This window comes from Leucoraja erinacea, chromosome 32, assembly GCF_028641065.1.
Source record: "Leucoraja erinacea ecotype New England chromosome 32, Leri_hhj_1, whole genome shotgun sequence".
NCBI lineage: Eukaryota > Metazoa > Chordata > Chondrichthyes > Rajiformes > Rajidae > Leucoraja > Leucoraja erinaceus.
The window spans coordinates 25,758,975-25,784,032 of NC_073408.1; the positions used below are offsets into that span (position 1 = coordinate 25,758,975).

A 25,058-nucleotide genomic window follows, 5' to 3' on the forward strand; every position below is an offset into this window, starting at 1 on the left:
AGTGAAGAAAGCGAATGGCATGTTGACCTTCATTGCAAGAGGAGTTGAGTATAGGAGCAAAGAGGTCCTTCTGCAGTTGTACAGGGCCCCAGTCAGACCACACCTGGAGTATTGTGTGCAGTTTTGGTCTCCAAATTTGAGGAAGGACATTCTTGCTATTGAGGGAGTGCAACGTAGGTTCACCAGGTTAATTCCCGGGATGGCGGGACTGTCATATGCTGAGAGAATGGAGCGGCTGGGTTTGTATACTCTGGAATATAGAAGAATGAGAGGGGATCTTATCGAAACATATAAGATTAGTAAGGGTTTGGACACGCAGGAGGAAAACATGTACCCAATGTTGGGGGATTCTTGAACCAGGGGCCACTGTTTAAGACTAAAGGGTAAGCCATTGAGAACAGAGATGAGGAAACACTTCTTCACACAGAGTTGTGAGTCTGTGGAATTCTCTGCCTCAGAGGGCGCTGGATGCTTTCAAGAGAGAGCTAGGTAGGGCTCTAAAAAATAGCAGAGTCAGGGAATATGGGGAGAAGGCAGGAACGGGGTACTGATTGTGGATGATCAGCCATGGTCACATTGACTGGCGTGCTGGATTGAAGGGCTGAACGGCCTACTCGTGCACCTATTGTCAATTGTCTAATGCTGAGGCTCTACAAAGTATTGGTCAGGACGCATTCGGAATGTTGTGAGCAATTGTGGGCACCATATTCGATGAAGGATGTGCTGGCTCTGGAGGGCGTCCAGAAGAGGTTTACAAGAAAGATCCCAGGAATGAGTACGTTAACATATGATGAGTGTTTGACGGCACTGGGCCTGTACTCACTGGTGTTTAGGAGAATGAAGGGGGGGACCTCATTGAATCGTACAGAATAGTGAAAGGCTTGGATAGAGTGGACGTGGAGAGGATGTTTCCACTAGTGGGAGTGTCAAGGACTCGAGGTCACAGCCTTAGAATTAAAGGGCGTACTTTTAGGAAGGAGATGAGGATACATTTCTTTCCTCAGAGGGTGATGAATCTGTGGAATTCTTTGCCGTAGAAGCCTGTGGAGGCCAAGTTAGATATAGATATGCCATTTATTGTCACTATACGTGTACAATGAAATTAAAAGCAAAAAAACAGAAGGGAGAAGGGGGGGGGGGGGGGGGGGGGGGGGATAGGTGCACAATTCTGCGGCGCTATATACATATATACAGATGGAAGTCCGGGTGTTGGGCTGTGAAGTCAGTGCATGTGTGAATTTGAATTAAGAGTAGTTATAATTTTCGGAAAACAACTATTCCTGAGTCTATTTGTCCTGGATTTGATGCACCTATAGCGCCTTCCAGAGGGCAGCAGGTCGAACAGTCCAAACGCAGGATGGGAGCTGTCTTTGATGATATTCTTTGCCCTGCTAAGGCAGCGGGAGGTGTAGATATCCATCAGGGATGGGAGAGGGCAACCAATGATCTTCTGTGCTGTCCTAGTTACCCTCTGAAGCCTCTCCCTGTCTGCCTTGGTGCAGCTGCCATACCATGCTGCAATGCAGCATGTCAGCAGGCTCTCGATGGACGAGCGGTAGAAGGTCAGCAGCAGGTTAGAGTCCAGGTTGTGCTTCCTGAGGACCCTCAGGAAGTGCAGCCGCTGCTGAGCCTTCTTGATGACCGCTGTTGTGTTGTCTGTCCAGGAGATGTCAGCAGCGATATGGACGCCGAGAAACCGGAAGGTGTTGACCCTCTCCACACACTCGCCGTTGATATGTAGGGGGACTAAGTCGGTGCTGTGCCTCCTGAAGTCGACAATGAGCTCTTTTGTTTTCCTGGTGTTCAGAGCCAGATTGTTTTCTGAGCACCAGGTTGTCAACTTCAGGACTTCCTCTCTGTAGGCTGCCTCGTTTCCCTTTGAAATAAGTCCGACTACAGTAGTGTCGTCAGCAAATTTGACGATGCGGTTGTTGTTGTGGGCCGGACTACAGTCGTAGGTGTAGAGACAGTATAAGAGGGGGCTTAGCACACAGCCCTGTGGAGAGCCGGTACTCAACCTGCGAGTGGAGGAGAGGTGGGGGCCGAGTCTCACAGTCTGGGGCCGGTTGGTGAGGAAATCTTTTATCCAGGCACATGTGAGAGTGGGGAGGCCGAGAGTGACCAGTTTACCAATGAGAATGTCCGGAATGATTGTATTGAAAGCTGAGCTATAATCCACAAAGAGCATCCGGACGTAGCTCTGCCCCTGCTCCAGATGGCTCAGCACAGAGTGGAGAGCTACGGTAATGGCGTCTTCCGTGGATCTGTTTTGGCGATAAGCGAATTGGTGGGGGTCGAAGTCTGGTGGTAAATAGTCCTTGATGTGCTGGAGGAGCAATCTCTCGAAGCACTTCGTGATTATCGGAGTGAGGGCCACAGGACGGTAATCATTAAGGCTGGTGATGGGAGACTTCTTCGGCACTGGGACGATTGTGGCTGATTTTAGGCAGGATGGAATAACTGCCTGGTCCAGGGAGAGGTTGAAAATTCTGGTGAAGATGGCAGTGAGCTGGTGGGCACACGCTTTGAGCACCTTACCAGGTACTCCATCTGGGCCGGTAGCCTTCTTGGGGTTCACTGCCAGGAGCACCCGTCTGACATCGTGCTCCCTGACAGTGAGTGGAGTAGTACAGGAGCCAGGTGAGGGTGGGAACAGGGCTGTAGCAGGTGAGTGCTGCTGTTGTGATGTTTCAAAGCGGGAGAAGAAGCAATTTAGCTTTTCTGCCAGCGGCACACTCAGGTCAGTTAGTGGATATATGTAAGGCAGAGGTAGCTTCCTGATTTGTACAGGTGTCAGAGCTTATGGGGAGAAAGCAGGAGAATGGTGTTAGGATGGAGAGATAGAGATTGAATGGCAGAGTAGACTTGTTAGGCCCAATGGCTTAATTCTGCTCCTATAACACAATCGTATTACCTTGTATAACATTAATTCATTGTATTGTTGATTATAGTATATTTCGATGTGTTTTGTGCTGATGGACATGTAAAGCTGCAGCAACATCATCTCAGCAGCAGACCTGGAATCACACTAAGATTAATGTTGTGCCACTTACCCAGGCCACACTCGCCTCTCCCTCTGACAGTAAGATCTCCTGCAGCAGACTGAAGAAACAAGCTGTGATTCCCGGAACTGTTGTCAACTTTGCTGTGTCAAGGGTCCTGCAAAATGCACAGTAATCGTTCAAACACAATAATGAAAATGCAACAATGAGTTTTACATCATTGGAATTTCACATTGCTGCACAACACTGTTAAACAAACAGTTAGACTCAGACAACTGCTGGTGAGATAGCAAATTGTCATTAAAACATCAGCAAGGTCTCTTCCAGCAGTGAGACTTAGCCACACGGTAGATAAATAGTCTATTGGGCATCTTGTCCATGTTGACCATCAACACTAATCCCAGCACTTGGTCCATGGCCTCCTATGTCCACCCAGACACCTCTGTTGTCAGAGTATCGGCCCCAACACTTCATCAGGCAGTGTGTTCCAGATTCCAACAACCCCTTAGGTGAAAACAATATTCTTCAGATCTCCTCTAAACTTCTTTCCCCTTTCCTTAAACTGATCCCCTCTAGTTTTAGAAACCTAAACCTTTAATACTATCTACTACATCTGTGCCACTGACATATTTTGTATCCCTGTATCAGATTCCTTCCATACCTACTCTGCTGTATGATCATAACTGGAGTGTCAGTGGGGGAGCACTGTGGGACCAGTGACCGTCATTGTATTTGTTTTTAAATAGTTATGGAAAAATATTAAACTGGTCTGCAAGTAAAGAGCTAAAGTGGTGCAGAGTTGATGTTGATGGTATTAGACAAGTGACAAAGATTGAATGTTTGCAGGTAAGTGGGATGTGAGAGGCTTTTCACAGGTAGACAGACAGTATCCCAGGGTGGAAATGTCAAACACTTGAGGGTGTAGGTTTAAGGTGAGAGGGGCAAAGTTTAAAGACTAGACCAAGTGCAGACCCGTTGGGTTTGCTCCCCCAACGCACTCGTTCCCTAACCGTAGCCCCCATGAGAGGCGTGGTCCACCAACTCAAGCCGTTCCCGAATGTAAGATTCCACCACTTCCGTGCCTCCCTCAGCAGTGGGCTCTAAAAAACTCCAACTGCTAGTTTGTTTGTACAAAGAGAATGATGGGTGCCTGTAATGTGCTGCCAGGGGTGGTGTGAAGGCAGATACATAGTGGTGTTTAGGAAGCTTTTAGGTAGGCTTATGGATCACATGCAGGCAGAGGAGATTAGTTTAACTTGGCAACATGTTCAGCACACACATTGTTGGACAAAGAGCCTTTTTCTGTGCTCTAAAAGTGAGACAGGAAGAGTTCAGAACCAGCATGTTCCTGTTAGTGTAAAGAGAAGGGCTGGCATGATGAGGGAAAGCTGGATGATGAGGGTGTCCGAGGTTCTGGTCAAGGTAAAGGCAGCAAGCAAATCCCTTGGGGAATATAAATGATGCAGGAATATCCTTGTGGGAAATCAGGGGATCCACAAAGAGGACACGAGACAGGTTTGCCAGATCAAATCAATGAGAATCCCAGGAGATTCTAAATATATTAAGAACAAGAGTAACTAGGAAGCAAATGGGGCCTCTGACAGATCAATGTGGTTATCTGTGTGAAGATGCAGGATTTGGACGTGATAACATTACGTTTTTTCCCTCTGGCGAAAGTGATGGGGAAGAGAATTGTGATGTCTTGCAACATAAACACGTTACATAAGAAGTGTCCGTGTACTTAAAGCACATAAAGTTAGATAAATTCCCCGTGAATGATCAAGTTTAGTCAAATTTGGGAAAACTAGGTAAGGAGTTGCTGGGCTCCTGGCAGAGAAAATGGTTTCATCGTTAGCCACGGATTTAGTGCTAGAAGACTGGAGGGTGGCTAATGTTGGAAGGGCAAGCCAGAGAACTGCAGGCTGGTGAGCCTAATATGGGAAGGTTACTGAAGATGATCATGGGAGACAAGATCTACCAGTATTTGTAAAGGTAAGGAATGAATAAAGATAGGCAGCAGGGTTTTCCGTGTGGGAAACAGCATCTTGTGAATTTGATTGAGTTTTTGGAAGAGTGACCAAGGTGCTTTGGCAAGTAAGGTGAAAGTATGAGGTATCTTTGGCAAGTAAGGTGAAAGTAAATCCAAAGGGTTTCTACAGCTATATTAATAGCAAAAGGATAACAATGGATAAAATTGGTCCATTGGAGAGACAGAGTGGACAGCTATCTGCAGAGCCAAAAGAGATGGGGGAGATATTGAACAATTTCTTTTCTTTGGTATTCACCAAGGAGAAGGATATTGAATTATGTGAGGTAACGGAAACTAGTAGAGTAGCTATGGATACTATGAGGTTCAAAGTAAGAGAAGTACTGACACTTTTGAAAAATATAAAAGTGGATAAGTCTCCAGGTCCTGACAGGATATTCCCTAGGACATTGAGGGAAGTTAGTGTAGAAATAGCCGGGGCTATGACAGAAATATTTCAAATGTCATTAGAAACGGGAATAGTTAGTTTGACTTCAGTGGCGGGCAAATTAATGGAAGAGATACATAGACTTCAGTGGCGGGCAAATTAATGGAAGAGATACATAGATATAATATATATAAGCATCTGGATAAACAGGGTCTGATTAGGAACAGTCAACATGGATTTGTGCCTGGAAGGTCATGTTTGACTAATCTTCTTGAATTTTTTGAAGAGGTCACTAGGGAAATTGATGAGGGTAAAGCAATGGATGTTGTATATATGGACTTCAGTAAGGCCTTTGACAAGGTTCCTCACGGAAGGCTGGTTAAGTAGGTTCAATTGTTGGGTATTAATGGTGGAGTAGCAAGATGGATTCAACAGTGGCTGAATGGGAGATGCCAGAGAGTAATGGTGGATGGTTGTTTGTCAGGTTGGAGGCCAGTGACTAGTGGGGTGCCACAGGGATCTGTGTTGGGTCCACTGTTGTTTGTCATGTACATCAATGATCTGGATGATGGTGTGGTAAATTGGATTAGTAAGCATGCAGATGATACTAAGATTGGTGGGGTTGTGGATAATGAAGTAGAGTGGTGGCTGTGTGGAATGAGCTTCCAGTGAAGGTGGAGGCAGGTTCGTTTTTATCATTTAAAAATAAATTGGATAGTTATATGGACGGGAAATGAATGGAGGGTTATGGTCTGAGAGCAGGTATATGGGACTAGGGGAGAATACGTGTTCGGCACGGACTAGAAGGGTCGAGTTGGCCTGTTTCCGTGCTGTAATTGTTATATGTTATATGGTTATATTACTTGCAGTCAGTTGTGCCAACCAGATAGCATTCATTAATATGGACCATACTTGGAGCTGCATGAGTCAACAAGTGAAGAAGCCACTCACGGTTCAGGAGTAGTGACCGACTTGGGTGTCACCTGCTGCTCTGGAGGTGGTGCCATCGGTCCCTCTGCTCCCGACGACTCGGCCAAATCCTCGGGCTCCAGTTTTATCACTTTCATTTTCTTTTTCTTCCTCTCTTCTTTATCTTTCGTCCTTTTCTTTGGGAATGGAAGATCTAATAAAGCTGTGGGTGAAGATCAAAGCATTAGCTTCAGATTATGCGAGCTCCTGCTGTGTGAGATCATTACTCTCTGCCTTTAACACCATTATACCATCCAAACGTATCACTTCACTCGCGGGACCTGCTGTCAGCGGTCTTTGCTGCAACTAGATCCTCGACTTCCTGACCAACAGAACCCTATCAGTGAGGAGAGGGGACACATCATCCTCTACGATAATCTTCAACACTGGTGCTCCGCAAGGCTGCGTTCTCACCCCCCTTCTTTACTCCTTGTACACCCACGACTGTGCACCCATCTACAAATCGAATTCAATTTTCAAATTCGGAGACACTACCATAATGGGCCGAATATCAAATGATGAGATGGAGTAGAGGAAGGAGATTGAGAACCTCGTGTCCTGGTGTGGAGCCAACAACCTCTCTCAACCCTGAGTTGCGGGGTTGAAGAGCACCTGGAGCAGGGCCTTACATCACCGCCCCGCGCGGCTTGGAATGGCCGCGGGACTTTGCGAGTGGCCGCCGGGGCTCCAACAACAAGACCCGGTGTGCGACCTTGCATCACCCGGCGTGGCTTTATTGGCCACGGGAAAATATAAATATAATTAAAAAAAAAGCACAAACACAGAAAGTCCACGACACAACACAACACAGAGGCACCAAGGTGAAGAAGGCACCATTGTCCAGCCAGCCTCCCCTCCGATCTTCCCAGATGTTCATCCGTGTCTCTTCCAGGAGGGGACGCGACTATTTCTCCGAGTTGCGTCCTCGCCCCCCACCTCGCGGCCTACCACCTGGATGGGAGCGGCCTTTCCTGCCGGGGACCGGGAACCGGACCAGGGCTGCTACAGCGGCGGCGCAGCGCTGGAGTCACTGCGGAGCTGGCGATGCCCACCTGGGTCGCCGTTTGGAGCTCCGTAGCGTTGGGCCGTTGCTCCAACATCGTGGAGCTCTGGTGCGGAGAGCTTCCAACGCGGGCGGCGCTGAACAACACCGAGGAGTCCTGGGGCGCCTTGCAGAGGGTCTACAGCGGCAGTCTCCGCCCGGCGCGGCCTACGGATATTGGAAGCCGCCGACTCCGGTAGGAGGGGGCCGACTCTGGTGTCCACGCCGCTGAGGACGTCCCGCAGCCCCGACGTCGGACTGGTATCATCCCAGCGAGCGGTCCTGGTCATCGGGCCGCCCGTAGCTGCAACTGCGGAGGGCTTGGGGAGACCCTGACCATGGGGAACAGTGGAGGGAGAAGACTGACTTTGGTGCCTTCCCACACAGTGGGAAACTTTGGTTCTGCTGTGTGGGGATGTTTTGTGTTGAATTCTATAGTGTGTTGAGTCCTGTTTATTTTTATTGTATGGCTGTATGGGAATTCATTTCACTGTGCCATCTGGCACACGTGACAATTAAATCTATCTTGTATCTTGTAGTCGGGGCCTTCCGAGCACCCGCAGTCGCCGCCCCGGGTGGCCCGATGTTCAGGCCCTCACGCCGGGCTGGTGGAACGCCGATCCCCGATGGTGAACATCCTCCTCCTCAGCGGCCCGGACCTCCTGATCAGCCGCCTCCCGCAGCCGGAGTCCGCAGCTCCTGAGTCCACAGGCCGAGCCGGGCAGAGTCGCAGGACCCCACGATATTGGTCAGCGCCGCCCGCGTTGGGCGCTCCGCAAACCGCAGCTCCATGATGTCGGTGCAGCAGGTCCAGCACTCCGGGCTCCAGACGGCGACCCCCGGTAAGGCATCGCCAGCCCCGCGATGTTCCAGCGCTGTCCCGCCGCTGTTGGAGCTCTGGTCGATCCCGGCAGGAAAGGCCGCGCCAATCCAGGTAGGCCACTGGGGGGGGGGGGGGGGGGGGGGGGGGGGGTGAGGACGCGACTCGAATAATAGTCGCGTCCTCACCAGGAAACGGCTGAAGGACGGTATCCCCCGCACCGTGCCCTCTTCCCCCACACAAAGACATTAAAAAAATCATAAAAAACACACATCAACATAACTAAAAAAACAAAAAGATACCCGGCTGAAGGTGGAGGCTGCTGGCACCAGCGCCACCGGAAGTACAATGATGGATGTTTGTGTAAATTGTGTTGTGTCTCGGGTCTTTTTCGTTTTGTAATGTATGGCTGCAGAAACGACATTTCGTTTGGACCTCAACGAGGTCCAAATGACAAATAAATTGTATTGTGTATACGATTTTGCACTCCAGATTTGGATCTGTTTGCATCTAGATTAAACCATCAATTACCCAGATATGTGTCCTGGGAGCCAGACCCAGGAGCAGAGTCAGTGGATGCCTTTTCCCTAAACTGGGGAGGAATGCATATTTATGCATTCCCACCATTCTGCCTCATAAACCGATGCTTGACTAAAATCAAGCAAGACAAAGGTGCAGGCATTTTAGTAGTACCAGATTGGCCTACACAAGCCTGGTTCCCAAAAATACTGGGGATCATAGTCCAGCCATTAATGGTTGTACTTAATAGGAGAGATCTCCTAGTAAACCCAGTTTCAGGGAGCAGCCATCCACTTTCTGACCGGATTGATTTGTTGGTTTGCAGATTCTGAGGAGGCCATTTCAAGACATTGGATTATCCGAACGAACTGTGGATGTCATCACAAAGGAATGGAGGGACAGTACCAAAAAACAGTACGCCACTCATATTAAGAAGTGGGAAGCTTTCTGCCATGCAAACGATATAGCATACAACACAGTTCGGATAACGGATGTCTTGAAGTTCCTATCAACCCTGTACTATGACTATAAATTAAGTTATACAGATTCAGATTCAATTTTAATTGTCATTGTCAGTGTACAGTACAGAGACAACGAAATGCATTATAGCGCAATCAAGTGCCAGATGTGCACTATCCTCCTATTGGAGGCAGGGCAGGGGCCGATAGGAACGCACCCCTTCGTAATAAAATTCATGAAGGGAATTTACAATTCGATACCCCCAAGGCCTAGGTACGCGGACACATGGGATGTGAGCATGGTACTGACCTTACTTCATCAGTGGGGACAGCCAACGGCCTTAGCTTTGTCTAAACTAACATTGAAAGTGGTAATGCTGATGGCGCTAATAACAGCCCAAAGAGTCCAGACACTACAAAAACTACGACTGGACTACACGACCAGCAACACGAATAATATAACATTCGTTGTTAAAGACCTGATCAAACAGAGCAGGCCAGGAATGCCAGGGATGAAGATCCAGTTCCTGGCATATCCAGAGGACCTACGATTGTGTGTGGTAACACATTTACACCACTACCTGAGAGTCACGGAAAACCTCAGAGGCTCAGAACAATCGGTCCTCATCAGCCACAAGAAACCACACCGAAAGGTGTCGACACAAACTATCTCCAGATGGTTAAAGGAGGTAATAGTAGTAGCGGGAATAAATACTCATATCTTTAAATCTCACTCCACCATGGCTGCATCTACGTCGGCAGCAAGAACGATGGACGAGCCCCTTGATGACATCCTAGCAGCTGCAGGATGGGTGCACGAAAGTCACTCACGTGACTACGAAGTAAAATAGTAAGATTAAACAAGAACTTACCAATTTGAGGTTGGATCTTGATTTTATGAGGAGTTACGATGAGCGATTACGTGCCCACCGCTCCCACCCTCATATTATCAAGGTCACATGGAAGTTCTAGTTTTTTTCACAATCTTACTATTCTCAGGTCTTCTTAGTTATCTGTGATTTAACACCGCTGCTTTGAAGATTGACGCGCACGCAGACGGACGGCCCTTCTTCACGTAATCGCTCATCGTAACTCCTCATAAAATCAAGATCAAACTTCAAACTGGTAAGCTCATTTAATCTTACTATTTTATCAGCGAAAAAGTGGAGGAATGAGTTGCAGAGATCCGGAGTAGAGGTAGGGAGTGTTGGCTCGAGGCTTGAGGAGGTTGCCCACTGTGGAGAAGAGGGTTCTGTGGTTTAGGCAGGGATCAGTGAATATGGAGGAGAGGTAGACAGATTTTGCAGCAATGAGGGCATCTTTGTAGTCAGTGAGGTGGAGTTTGTAAGCTTCAAGATGGACTGTGAGAGATGATTTCTTTGTGAGTCGTTCAAGTTGGCAACCAGTCTGTTTCAGTTTACGAAATGCAGGTGTGTACCAGGGTGAAGATCTGTTGAAAGTTACGGTTCTTGTTTTGAGGGGGGCCATAGTGTTAAGGGAGGTAGACAAGGTGGAGTTGAGATGGTTTGTGAGATCATCAGGTGAGATGGGGGCTGAGTCCAGGGGGAGAGTGGTGGAGAGGAGGTCAGAGAGATGGAGGGGATCAATGGATTTTAGATTACGGAAGGTGATTTCTCGGAGGAAGCGGGGGCGAGGTGTCGGAGAAGGGATGGTGAACCGTATAAGCTTATGATCAGAGAGGGGGAAGAGGCATGGATGGAGGTCGAGTACCGGTTGATTTGTGGAGCAGACCAGGTCAAGGATGTGACCTTTGTCATGGGTGGGAAAGGTGACGTGCTGAGTGAGAGAGAAGTTGTCAAGTAAAAAGGCGAATTCAGATGCGAGCTTGCAGGTGGGGGAGTCCATGTGAATATTTAAGTCACCAAGTAGCAGCAGACGTGGGGAGAGGGATGAGGCAAGTGTGAGGAGTTCAGTGAAGTCAGATAGGAAGGAGGGGTTTGGTTTAGGTGGCCGGTAAATGAGGATGACTGTCATGGAGGAAAGGGTTTTGAAGGCGAGGAATTCAAATGATGCTACTGGGGGGAGGGTGAGTTCAGTGATCCGAAAATTCTGGTTGAAAATAACAGCGAGGCCACCTCCATGGCGGGAGGGGCGGGGTTTGGAAATGTAATTAAATCCAGGTGGGGATGCTTGATTGAGGGAGAAGAAGACATTGGGTTGTTGCCAGGTCTCAGTGAGCAGAAGGAAGTCCAGAGTGTTGTCAAGGATTAGTTCATGGAGGGCAAGGGCTTTGTTGTTGAGCAACCTGGTGTTGAGGAGGGCAAAGTTGGCATTATGAGAGGGTGGAGGGATGGGGGCAGGCTGGAGAGATCTGAGGTTGTCCCGGTTGACAGTGCGTGCGGTCAGCTGGGATGGGGGGTGACGCAGGTGAGTGGGGGCAGAGCGTGGTAGTGAGCAGATGGATGGAATGGAATGTCCGTGGTTGAAGCAAACAAGCCTGCGCCGAGAGCCTCTGTGGATGAAACGGGGTCGACGTAGAAGTCCAAGCTGTTTAATGACTTGGATGCAGGATGGGATGTGGTTGTTGAAGAAACCAGTCATTTGTAGAGTTGAATATTTGAGCATGATGGTGAGGGTGCAGAGAGGTTGTCCAGCAGAGCGGGTGCAGCGAGGTGTCGAGCAGTGAGGGAGCAAAGCAGTTGACCAGCAGTGTTGTCAAGGATTAGTTCATGGAGGGCAAGGGCGAGGTGTCCAGCATTCAGGGAGCAGATAGGTTGTCCAGCAGAGCAGGTGTAGAGGTAGTCCAGTGATGAGGGTGCAGAGAGTGTCCAGCAGTGCAGGTGCAGAGAGTATCCAGCGGTGCAGGTGTAGAGAGGTTGTCCAGCGGTGCAGGTGCAGAGAGGATCCAGCTCCCTCACTGGTGCAGGGAGGTGTCCAGCGTCAATGGTGCACAGGCACAGGTACAGGCAGGGAACAGACAGGCAGGTAGGTAACAGACGGGGGGGGGGAAACAGCGGGCGGAGAAGCGATGAACAGTCAACGCCAGCGTCCTCTCCGGGCAGCGTGCAGGGATTCTAGCGGTTCTGGCGGCTAGCAGCTAGAAGCTAGCAGTATAGGCTGCTGGGGGACGATCGTTCAACGGCCGAAAACGGCCAAAAAACTCTACAGACCACCGCAACCGGAGCGACCCTCCAGTGGTCCCACGTCAGGTGGTAAGTCAAGACCTCGTCCAGGATGGAAATAAACCGCAGTCAGCAATTGAAGCAGATGAAGCCGATTTGCGGTAAGGTACCATTGTTAATTTGAATTTCCCGCCGCCACCATTTTTTCCCGGAGAATCTACACCTCACGCTGCCTCTGCAAGGCCAGCAGCATAATCACAAATGAGTCCCACCATGGCCACTCTCTCTTCCCCACTCTCCCATCAGGGAAAATGGATAGAAGTGTGAAAATGTACACCTCCAGATTCAGGGACAGTTTCTTCCACAACTGTTATCAGGCAACTGGATAATCCTATCACAACCAGAGAGCATTTCTGATCGACCTCATTGGTGTTCCTCAGACTATCCTTAATCGGACTTTGCTGGCTTTACCTTGCACTAAATGTTATTCACTTACACTGTAAATGGCTCAACTGTAATCATGTATTGTCTTTCCGCTGACTGGATTGTACACAACAAAAGCTTTTCACTCTACCTCGGTACATGTGGCGATAAATTCAACTGTACTGTACTGAACTGTACAACGCATTACGCAGTTGATCTGAAATGGGATAAATGTAAATAATCCCACCGCTCCTACACTATCCCCTTCAATATTGACACAGTGCCTTACAGCGCCAGAGCAATATTGACACAGTGCCTTACAGCGCCAGAGCTCCATGTTCGATCCTGACTACGGGTGCTGTCTGTTCTACCCGTGATCGCACGAGTTTTCTCCGAGTGCTCTGGTTTTCTCCCACACTACAAAGATGTAGTGATAATGAGCATGGTTTGTAAGTTAATTGGGTCGGTAAAATTGTAAATTGTCCCTAGTCTGTAGGATAGTGCTAGTGTACAGGGTTCATAAGTGCTAAGAGCAGAATTAGGCTATTTAACCCATCAAGTCTTCTCCATCATGGTTGATCTATCTTTCCCTCATTCTCCTGCCTTCTTCCGGTAACCCCTGACACCAGGGTAATTGCTGGTCATTGCCGACTCAGTGGGCCGAAAGGCCTGTTTCCTTCTGTGTCTCAATGTAATTGGACCCTGCTTTTTCTTATTTAAAATGTACGCCAATGTTTGCCTTTATTTCCAATGCTCTCAGAGTACATCCAACATCCAGAACAGATGAATCCCAGTATTTATTCTCAAGGAGAGTGCTGAACCCTGATCCATTCCATAACAGAAATGCCACTTCCAATAGTGTTACATTGTCAGTCATTGTATCTCAGCTCATTTCCCAGTATTTGTTCAATGTTCATTATTGTGTTTAAATTCCTTCATGTCCTTGTCCCTAACTCTGGAACATCTCAACACCTTTATTCTTAAATCCACACAAATGTTACCTGCCAGGCTGCCCCACTCACCATTGTCACGTTGCTCCTCACCATCTTCATCGTCAGAATTGTCTCACACACTTTGGTCCCAAACTCTGGAGTTGCCTCACAAAAATCTGTGTCTTGTTACATCCTTTATTGTTCACTTTAAAGCCCAGATCCTTCACTGTAATGTTTTGTCCACAACTTTAAATGTACGCAAAAAGGTACGGTGGAGGGACATCTTATCATTGACTCATAGAGTACAGAAGTGCGCTCTATAGGCCCACGTCAGCCATGCCGACCAGGATGCCTTTCTACACTAATCTTATTTGCCCGCTTTCGGCCTGCGTCCCTTTAAACCTTTACTACTAGATGTACAAATGCCCTTTATACATTATATTTACCTCCAGCAGCTTGTTCCACATAACTACCACCCACTGTATGAAAAACATACTTCTCTCAGATTAAACCTGTGCCCTCTGGCTCTAAACTCCACTGTCCTGGGAAAGAGACATCTACCATCTATCCTAACCATAGTTTTATCAACCCCTTTAAAGACACTGCTCAGCCTCCAACATTCTAGTGAGAATAAACCCAGTCTATCCAATCTCTTTTTATAATTCACTTCTTGAACATTGACTTCTCTAACTTCAGATAGCCCCTGCCCAATTTTCCAGTTGACCTATATCTCACAATACACTTCGACAACTTTTCCATTAACTACAACCACGCCAATGTTTGTCTTCTATGCAGGCTTATATACACAATATAGTCTTTAGACATTACTTGTAAGAGATACAGCATGGAAACAGGCCCTTCGGCCCACTGAGTCTGTGCCGACCTCATACCCCAGCACTATCCCACACACTAGGGACAATTGACAGAAGCCAATTAACCTACAAACTGGCACATCTTTGGAATGTGGGAGGAAACCGGAGAAAACTTACGCAGTCGCAGGGAGAACGTACAAACTCTGTACAGACATCACCCACAGTCAGGATCAATCCTGGGTCTCTGGCGCTGTAAGGCAGCAACTTTATGGCAATTCTACTTTGTGAAACCCACTGCCATGGTGTTTGACAACAATGCCATGGTGCCAAGAACAAGACAGAAAGCCATTTGCACTCACCTGCCAGCGAGCCTCTCCGACCAGCATTCATGCGGCCGATGATGTCGTTCAGAGTCAGGTCACCAGTAGCCAAGTCTGGATGGTCCTGAGGATTGGAGAATGGGAGGAAAAACAAGAAGTGTGTGACTGTGCGGCTTAGTAACTGTTTTAAAGCCCATTACGATACATTCCACCAATTTCCATTGTACCTCTGCTGGTTAAACTAACGGATTGAGATTACCAACTATATTGAATCACAGTTGCTGGGTTTGAACTTCAGCAACAGCATGAAACAGGCACATGGAAGTTTCAAAAGATGTATCCAGATCTATATAAGCAGATGCCTGGAGCTCATTTTCCTGCCTGAGATCTTTAATGACATTAGGCCCATTGCTGCCTGAAAGCGGTAACTCGCGTAGATAGACTTGTAAAGAAGGCTTACAATGTGCTTGCTTTAATTGCTCGGGGTATTGAGCATAGAGTTGTAGATGCAACCCGCCTGCCACTCCATCGACTCCATCTAGACTCCACGCGGTCTCTGGAAAGCAGCTAATATAATCAAGGAACACTCGCATCTCAGTCATTCTTTCTCTTCTCCTCTCCCATCGGGCAGAAGGTACCAAGTTTGAAACCACGCGCCACCATATTCAAGAACAGCTTCTTCACCACTCTCATCTTACTTTTGAATGAACCTCATTTATTTAGTAAAAAATTTCATAATCTTCGATCTACATTGCAACCCTTGGAATATTGTATTTATCTGCCTTATATTTGCAGCTGTAACACTATTCTGCACTCTATTTATCTTATCTTCTGCACTCAAGTACAATATGATTTGCCTGGACAACACGCAAAACAAGGTATCTGTACGCTGGTAGACATGAAATACAGAATCAACACCGATACATGGGGATAAAGGGGCAGTTAGCTAATAGAAAACAAAGAATGATAGCAAATAGCTGTTTTTCAGACCAGAGGAATTCTCCAGAGGTTGGAATTGGACTATTTATTTTGCATTGGTATTTGGATACTAATCATTAAAAGCATGCGTTTTTGTGCAAGAAAAACACTGAACTGGTTGGAATTTCAGACATAGTACTAGATCTTTAGAAAGACATTAATACATTGTTAGCAAGAATGTGAGCAAAAATAAAATGAGTAAAATGTTGAAACATGAGCTAAGTTGGGACAATGGAAATGAGGCCCAGAGGGTGTTTTGACAAATCTTTAGATGAAAGGTTAAAAATGTAAATTACATTTTGCCTTTATTCATATTACAAACTAAAACAAAAAAGTCCGTCATGTTCAGCTGGGTTGGGGTTCAGTGCTGAGCATCACGCCTTGGAAAGAGGTCGAGAAATTAGAATTCAGGCATTTCACCAACATGGAGATGCTGAAATTGTTCTTCTTCATGCAGAGAAGAAGAAGAGAAAATGCGTTGGATGTGATCACATTTACAAATGCTTCTGCTGGTGCAAATTTGACAAAATTATCTCTGATGAGAGGAAGGTCAGTCAGCTGTCAAAGGAAGCAAAAGCAACATGGGAACATGTTGCATGTTATTGCTATGTGGAAGCGCTGTCTAAAGGTGGATGAAAGAGCGTTGGTGATCATTTTCAAGAAGGGCAACACATAGTGTCATTGATGCAGGCAATGGCCCACCTTGCTGGGCAGAAGACTGCAACTCAGCTTACCGGCTGGTGCCTTCGCTTTTCCACGTGTTTCCTCAACATCAGTTTCAAATCTTCATCCCCCAATTCAAGCTTACCTGGAACACAAGACATTAATGGTGTTTAATGATATCTGGCCATGCACAATCGATGATATCACCAGCACCACCAAGAGCAGTTTCTGCAACGCATGGTGGAGGCAGGTACCCTCTCAGTCTTACAGCAGCATCTGAATAAACAACTGAATTGCCAAAGCATAGAAGGCTACAGACAAAGAAGACTGGTGTCGATTAGTACGAGTGTTAGCAAGTACAATGGCTGCTGGGCCAATAGGCCCGTTTCTGTGCCGTTTGACTAACCAAATATAAGAAGGCATGGCTTTAAGTTAAGAAGAGCAAAGCTTAAAGGAGATGTGCAGGGCAAGTTTGTTTAAATATATAAAGAGGGTGGAGAGTCTGGAACAGGCTGTCAGGGGTGGTGGAGGCAGATATGATAAATATTTAAGAGACTTATGAATAGGTAGGTAATGGAAGGGTACAGATTATGTGCAGGTATGTGAGAGATGACCTTGGCATCATGTTCCGCACAGGCATTAAAGGCCGAAGGGCCTGTTCTTGTGCTGTACAGTTCTATCAACACACCCATGGCAATTCCATCTCATTCACACCCAATAATTAGAGAATATCTCTATGGTCTCGACACTTCGCCTACAACACACTAATGCCACCATATTGACACTGCCTCTCACAGGTACATTGGTCCACCCTAAGCATGGAGGAAGGGTGGGGTCAGACAAGGCTGCACGTGGTCTGGGCTTGTCCAGATCAATAGTCGGGTATGACTGGGACTGGCAGAGGGTGCCAAGGCTCTGGGTGGGCACAGGCTATGGCAGGTCTTGTGCAGGATGGTACAGAACTCCCCTGTACCATCTGCTGGGCTGGCACAGAGGCTTGAGAGCAGCTGTATTCGTACCTCTGGGGACTGGGCTGCTGTGAACAGGGTCAGGAACACTGCGTGACATCTGCAAGGACTGCGGCAGGATTCAGCTACTCTCTGTGTGAAGTTACTGAATCACTTAAAGAGCCCAAGGAGTGCCTTTAAAACATGGAAACACCTGAAAATGAAATTCGGGCAACACCAGACACCTCGCACTGACTTTCAACAGAAAGTGTGACCTGGCTCACCCGCACTTAAAAACAATTCCACGTGAAGAGAGCAACATATTGACTGGACGTTAACAGGAGTTGCCTGAAGCAGGTGGTGGTGACTGGCTGACAGGCAGGCAGGCAGGCAGGCAGGTTGATGGAGAGGAGGAACTTACCGACTGTCTTCATATCTTGTGTGGAGAGGGTGGGCACCACTCTCAGTGCTACATTGGGACTCGGAGGATGTACCGGAGAATGAGGGAACCACGAGCACATCTCTGCAACATAAAGGAAGGTTAAAACATGAAGGACCATAGAACATTGTCAGATTATAAACCTATTTGGATATAAATTGATGAATCAATGTGTTCAGAACTGCCTCGAGAAGTGCATCAAATCACAACACAAGGCAGCAGAGGTGAAGGTGCTGGGTGAAGTGAGCATGTGTCGAGGAGAGATCCCATTGATCCATCTCACTGTTCCCATAACCTCCCCATTAGTTACTCCACATGCACAGCTTTAGTTCTAAATGCAACTAATGGGACAACACGAGCCACAAAGTGCAGGAGTAACTCTGGGGGTCTGGCAGCATCTCTGGCAGCACAGCAGTAGAGTTGCTGCCCTACAGCGCCAGGGACCCGGGTTCGATCCCGACTACGGATGCTGTCTGTACACAGTTTGTACGTTCTCCCTGTGATCTGTGTGTTCCGGGTTCCTCCGACTCACCAAAGACATGTGGGGTTGTAGGTTAATTGGCTTCTGTACATTGTGGAATTTGAGGGCAATGGTGTTTTCCACACATGGTAGATATGTGGAACGTGCTGCCTGAGGTGGAGGTGGAATCAGATACAATCACTACATGGTTGTAGTGTTTGCACAGGCACCTAATTAGCCAAGGAACAGGATACACAGCCGGGGTGGGCAAATGGGATTGGTGTACGTTGGCATGGACACAGTGGGCCAAGGGGCCGTTTCTGTACTAGGTTAGACGTTGCCCGGCCCCACCTGGAGTTGTGGATACTAAATCACTATGGATACAGATGTCATTGAACAGAGGGGAGGATAGTTCAGCTGACGGTGGGCAGCACAATGATGCAGCGGTAGAGTTGCTGCCTGACAGCACCAGAGACCCAGGTTTGATCCTGACTCCGGTTGCTGTCTGTACAGAGTTTGTCGGTTTACCTGCGACCTGCATGGGTTTTCTCCGGTTTCCTCCCACTCTCCAAAGACATACAGATTTGTAGTTTAGAGATACAGTGTGGAAACAGGTACTGAATGTGGATGATCAGCCATCATCACAGTAAATGGCGGTGCTGGCTCAAAGGGCCGAATGGCCTACTCCTGCACCTATTGTCTATTGAGTCTGTGCCGACCAGCAATCCTCATAAACAAATGCTATCCTGCACACAATAGGGACAATTTACAATTATCCCCATCCAAATAACCTACAAAACTGTACGTCTTTGGAGTGTGGGAGGTAACTGGAAGTCCCAGAGAAAACCCACGCAGGCCACAGGGAAACGTGCAAACACCGTACAGTGAGCACCCATAGTGCTGTAAGGCAGCAACTCTCCCGCTGTGCCACTGTGCTGCCCCTTGGCTTGGTAAGATTGTGAATTGTCCCAAGTGTGTGTAGGATAGTGTTAGTGTACAGGGTTTGCTGGTCGGCATGGACTCGGTGGGTCAAAGGACCAGTTTCCGCGCTGCGTCCCTAAACTAAACTCAACTAAAAGACTCAGATGTTCTTGATCCCGTGCTTTGCCTGATGTCCTCAATACAGTTTTGTTTATTGTCACGTGTACTGAGATACAGTGAAAAGCTTTTTTTTGCATGCTAACCAGTCAGTAGAAGGACAATACCTGATTACAATCGATCTATTTTCAGTGTATAGATACATGATAAGGGATAACAAGGGAATAATATTTCACTGGATCAGCCACAGAAATGCTCACCTTCCTCATCGGATGAGATGGTGTTATCTTCACACTCCTCCTTGACTTCCCGCACGATCTTCTCATAGCGGCTCTGTGCTCGCCTCTCCTCCTCTCTCTCTTCCTGGCTGGAGGGCGCATGGTACTTCCTCTTCAGGGGCAGCTGAGGGCCACTCTTTCTCGCCATTTCAAGCAACTCCTGCAACATCAGTGAGCAGACAGCTGAGAAGCAGATCTCAGCACCCGACCAGACGCATCAACCTCCCAGTTCTCAGCACTGCCTCAAGGCCAGCGTGTGATGTAGCAGTTTACCAACTCCTGCACACGCAGCTTCATGGAGTGTCTCCCGCGTCTCATTATCCAGCAACGCACCTCACTCCTTCCTCTCAAAGCCCACACCTCTCCCATCTTCACTAACACAAAAAAAATTGGTGTTTTCATTGTGTGGCGGTTGAGATAGGGGGGGATGTTTCATTTAAAAAAAAAAAAAGTGGGGGAGGAGGGGGGTACAGGGAGAGGAAGGGGGAAGTGGGGGAGGTAGGGAGTGGGTGATAGATGGAGAGGAGGGCAGTGTGGGAGGTGAGGAGGGGAGAGAGGTTATGCTGGAGAGAGAGAGAGTGACTGAGGGTAGGGGAATGGAGAAGGATGAAAAGATGAGGGAGGGGGAGAGGGGAAAGAAGAGGGAGGGTGAAGAGGAAGGGGTGGAAGTCCTGGGGATGAGGGGGAATGGAGGAGATTAGGGATAGGAAGAGGGATGGCGAGGCGCAGTTTGGGGAGGGTTGCTGTGACTCGCGTCACAACGGGCATCTCTGGCATCGCATCGGGAACCTGTCAGCTGCGCATGCACAGTTAGGGGCTATGGGTGAGTGGTGGAATATTGCGTTGGGGGAACGGGCCCCAACAGGTTCCACTTGGTCTAGTTTATTACTAAATTTTAAGAGGTACGGCAATATAAACTAGTGGTTGGTCTGACTGGTTTAGGAGCCAAATTCTCAGCAGGTTGTGTAAACATTTTGTATCCACTACACACGTAGCCTTGGCACACAAACCAACATTTGCTGGACCTGACAAACCATGTACAAGTACTACATGAAGAATTCAAGCATCAGGACCCTTCTGTTCCTCACTCTCTGCTCTTTAGTTACATCCTTCAAATATCATTCAATTTTCTTAGTTTACCACTGCTTCAGAGTTCTTAAAACCCTATTTTATTACAAAGCAGACTCTGGTCAGGTCTCCTAAACACTTGACATGAATCACAGTTCATCCTGTGCCAAGTATGACAGCACAAACTCCAGCGTCAGGAGCCTGAGTGAACAAGCGGACCTTCCCAGGCAAAGATGATTCCTACCTTTCTGGAGACGAGGATCTGTTTGAGCAGGTTGTGAAAGTATTGCTGCTGGGAGTAGAGATAACGTTTATACTGGGACTTAGTACAGAGCTGTCTGTATTTCACCACCTCCGGGTTAAAGTAACCATCTGTCAATGAAAGGGAAGCATCGGTGAAGCAGATACTCTGACCACAAAACGTTTGTCCCGACCCTAACAGTTCTTTCATCAGTATCCCTTACACTGAATTTGGTTCAAACATTCAGTCTCACCGACACAGCTCCAACGAAGAAGGGTCTCAACCCGAAGCGTCACCCATTCCTTCTCTGGAGAGATGCTGACTGTCCTGCTGAGTTACTCTAGCATTTTGTGTCTACAGCTCCAATGGAAGCAGCTTCTGAGTGGTCACACTCTGTGTATTATCAATGTAGGAAACGCATTCCAGCACAGGGCGGCACAGTGGGCAACTGGTAAAGCTGGTACATCACAGCACCAGAGACCCAGGTTTGATCCTGATCTCAGGTGCTGGCTGTGTGGAGTTTGCACGTTTCCCTGCAACCACATGGGTTTCCCCCGGTTTGCTCCCATGTCCCCAAAATGTGTGGGTTTGTAGGTTAATTGGCCTCTGTAAATTGCTTCTCGTGTGTCAGGAATGAATGCAAAAATTACTAAACATACAACTAGAGTGAATGGCTGTTGGATGGTTGGAGTAGACTTGGTGGGCCAAAGGGCCTGTTTCTGTGATGTATCTCTAAACTAAATTTCCAAAACACTAAGATAGTGTTGAACGTGAAGAGTTCGTGAACGTAACCTCGAGAGATATCTAAATTTCCCAACTCCTTGCATTTCATTCATGTTATTTCCTAAAGCAGCTTTCCGCTTAACACAACCGTGCATTCATTAGATGCCACGGCCACCATCTCCTCACCTCGGAACAGCTTCTGAGCAATGTGCAGAGGGTTTCCAAAGCGGAAGTCATCCCCACCGAAGAGCCCCGCGACGATGCCATCCTGCTGCTCCCGGTTATTCTCAGGGAACTGCGGGAGAAACTTCCTCAGGTGATCACGCTGGGCCGGAGAGAGCACCCCTTCCCACGTCCTGCGGCTTACCACGTCAAAGAAGATGTCAGGCTATAGGACACAGGGGTTAACGTTCAATGTTGCAGCCTGTCCCACAGTCAAAATGGCAGCAACAAGATGCCACAGAATCATAACTAAATATATCATTGGTACAATTAAACTCAATTTGAATTCCAGATAAAGTGTCAATCCCAAGAGTAGTTTGAGGAGATACAGCACAATGCTTCAATACAGTGCTTCAATTCTTATACGAACAAGGAATTGGAGATGCTGGTTTACAAAAAGGATAGACCCATCGCCAGATCCATGTCTTCCAGAGATGCTGAGTTTCTCCTGCACTTTGTGTCCAGAGAAGTCTTAGGGTGTAAAATACTCACATCCTCCAACAGATCCTCTGGGAGACTGACCCTGGTTCCTCGAAGTAAACACTCCTCCATGATACCAGCACCATTAATCTCCCTGGCAGATCCCAAATCCAAGGGTTCTGTTAGCATATTATCCAGACAATCCATCTTTAATTATATAACCTGAGAAAAAATAAACAAGAAACCAAAAGTAGCATAACATCAAATGGAGCTGCTTATAAAAGGATGGCGATGGCAAAGGAGCCTTGCCCTATTGTGTAACAAAAAGCATGTACAGTTCCCACACATGTTCCTTCAGTGTTTAAGAAGGAACTGGAGATGCTGGAAAATCGAAGGTAGACAAAAGTGCTGGAGAAACTCAGCGGATGCAGCAACATCTATGGAGCGAAGGAAATATTTCCTTCGCTCCATAGATGCTGCTGCACCCGCTGAGTTTCTCCAGCATTTTTGTCTACCTTGTTCCTTCAGTGTTAGCATCACCTATGAACACACATTATGTTCTTCATTCTCCTGTCCCCGATTATTTTAGTCCCTCACACTATCCCCATCCAACCACTGTCTTCCCTCTCAGTCTCACTTGACCTCCCTTTATACATTGCTCTTCTCCGACCCCCCTCATCCCTTGCCTTGCCCCTACAATGCTCTCAACACCACCACACACTCACACACACTCACACCCACACACACTCGTATCCCGCCGCACAACCTCCTCCTGGTCAACTAACTCCCTCGCTCCCTCAATCCTTTCGCATATTCCCTCCAGCGCATCATTCCTGCCCCAACTCTCTCCCTCCTGCCCCCTCGACATCTCTCCCTGCTCCCTGTCAATGCCGTTCCTCTCCCCTCCATTCCCCCTCCTCACCTGCCCGGCCTCCGCGACACTTGCCTCTCGGCACCAAAGATCTTTGCTCGGCACGGGGAACGCGGCGACGGACGGACGGACGGACCGGAAGTGCGGCTCCTGTGGGGCCCGGGTGTCCCGACATCCGCTGTCCCCGACGGATAGTTCCGGCCCCCGGCCCGGGCCCTCCCCTGTCTCCTCTCCAGCCCCACAGCCCCGGCTCCCAGTCCCGGCGGCGCCCCGCGAGTGAGGCCGCGGCCCCGGGGAGGGAGGAAGGAGCGGCCGCTCACCGGGTCAACGGGGATGGAGCAAGAGGATAAAACTCCGGGTTTAATGGGGAGGGAAGGTCGTGGTGTTGGTCCCGCTCCCAGAACACACAACAGCAGCACAGGACAGACAGACAGACAGACCCTTCGGCCCCTCCAGCCCCGGCCCGTGTATCCATGTCACTCTAACGCCTCAAACTTCACTCTTGTACCTGCCTCCTCCACCACCCATGTCCGTGAAACCAGACCCCGTGTAAAACAAACTGTTTAAGAAGGCACTGCAGATGCTGGAAAATCGAATGAAGACAAAATGCTGGAGAAACTCATCTATGGAGCGAAGGAAGAAGTGTTTCTAGACAAAACGTCGCCTATTTCCTTCGCTCCATAGATGCTGCTGCACCCGCTGAGTTTCTCCAGCATTTTTGTCTACCCGTGTAAAACAAAATCTCCTTTAAACTTTGCCCCTCTCACATTATAGTATTCAACATTTCCACCTATGGATAATTCTATACACATCTATCAGGTCTCCCCTCAACTCCCAAAGTTCCAGAGAAAACCATGCAAATCTATCCAACCTCTCCTTGTTGCTAATACCCTGTAATCTAGGCATCGATCGGGTAAATCTCTGCACTCTCTCCAAACACCTTCCTGGCATGGTGTGACCAGAATTGCACACATTTTTCAACTCTCCATGCCTCCACCCTCAGTGTGCAACCGTGTGTTACTCTGTTTTTTGGAATCTCATCCTCACGACCACTTTTACTTTCCTCGTAACACCTTGAATTTATTGTCCTGAACCCATGTCTACTTCTCCAGCAATTCCACCTTCCAGTAAGGCTTATGCTCCAGTCAGCACAGACAACATTTATAGCTTTGTCTTTGTAACTGTGACCATGATAAATCATAATGCTCACCACTGGGGAAGCTGGGGTACACCACCATCAGAAAAGGTAGAATATTTGCTCCGTGCTGGAGTTTGAACTTGCCGTCTGTATGGAGTGCAGTGCACCAAGTGCTGGAGCAACGCAGGGGCTCAGACTCAATCAGTCTGAAGGGGGGTGGCAACCATTATCCCTTTAAAAACAACCACTGTCTCATCTTGTTCATTTTCCCACGTGCCCGATAACTCCTGGCAGAAATATAAATGATGTGAGCTTGCATGCATCCATTTCTGTTACTCTCCTTATTGCCCCAGTCTCACCATGCCAAACCACCTCCTGAAATTTCTAAGATCACGCCCTTGCATCTTCCGCTGGTTTATCTCCTGCTTGTCCTCGCATTTTTATTCTCATCCTTGCAAGAAGCTTACCGTCTCCTGCCAAGACCTTATTCTCACCAAACTGCTGCCCCCAAATCTCCCTTCCTCGCCACATACACTTGATGCTGTGAACTGTCCTATCCCTTCACTTGAACCCTCACACCAAAATCGTCCACATTTGACTGGAAAAGGATCCTAGCAGGAATGACGGTGGAACAGCAATGGCAGGAATTTCTGGGCATAATCCAGAAGATGCAGGATTATTTCATGCCAAAGAGGCAACCGTGGCTGACAAGGGAAGTTAGGGACGGTATAAAACTAAAAGAAAAGGCGTATAACATAGCAAAGAGTAGCGGGAAGCC

At 48.0% G+C, this 25,058-nt stretch overlaps 1 protein-coding gene across 4 annotated transcripts in view; it reads right to left on the reverse strand.

Moving 5' to 3' along the window:
- Positions 1 to 23,342, reverse strand: part of nfrkb (nuclear factor related to kappaB binding protein) — a 118,216-nt gene extending 94,874 nt beyond the window's left edge. For 3 of the 4 annotated variants that reach the window (XM_055660935.1, XM_055660934.1, XM_055660931.1), the window contains exons 1-10: positions 23,194 to 23,307; positions 22,344 to 22,493; positions 21,816 to 22,017; positions 20,910 to 21,037; positions 19,580 to 19,757; positions 17,804 to 17,905; positions 16,507 to 16,580; positions 14,834 to 14,918; positions 6,368 to 6,548; positions 3,054 to 3,159 (exon numbers count right to left, since the gene is read on the reverse strand). In XM_055660935.1, coding sequence (XP_055516910.1) covers positions 3,054 to 3,159; positions 6,368 to 6,548; positions 14,834 to 14,918; positions 16,507 to 16,580; positions 17,804 to 17,905; positions 19,580 to 19,757; positions 20,910 to 21,037; positions 21,816 to 22,017; positions 22,344 to 22,478 — 1,191 coding nt within the window. In that variant the 5' untranslated portion in view covers positions 22,479 to 22,493; positions 23,194 to 23,307. Of the gene's footprint in view, positions 1 to 3,053; positions 3,160 to 6,367; positions 6,549 to 14,833; positions 14,919 to 16,506; positions 16,581 to 17,803; positions 17,906 to 19,579; positions 19,758 to 20,909; positions 21,038 to 21,815; positions 22,018 to 22,343; positions 22,494 to 23,193 lie in introns of all 4 variants that reach the window. The other variant, XM_055660932.1, reaches the window with a different exon arrangement.
- Positions 23,343 to 25,058: the final 1,716 nt, after the last annotated feature.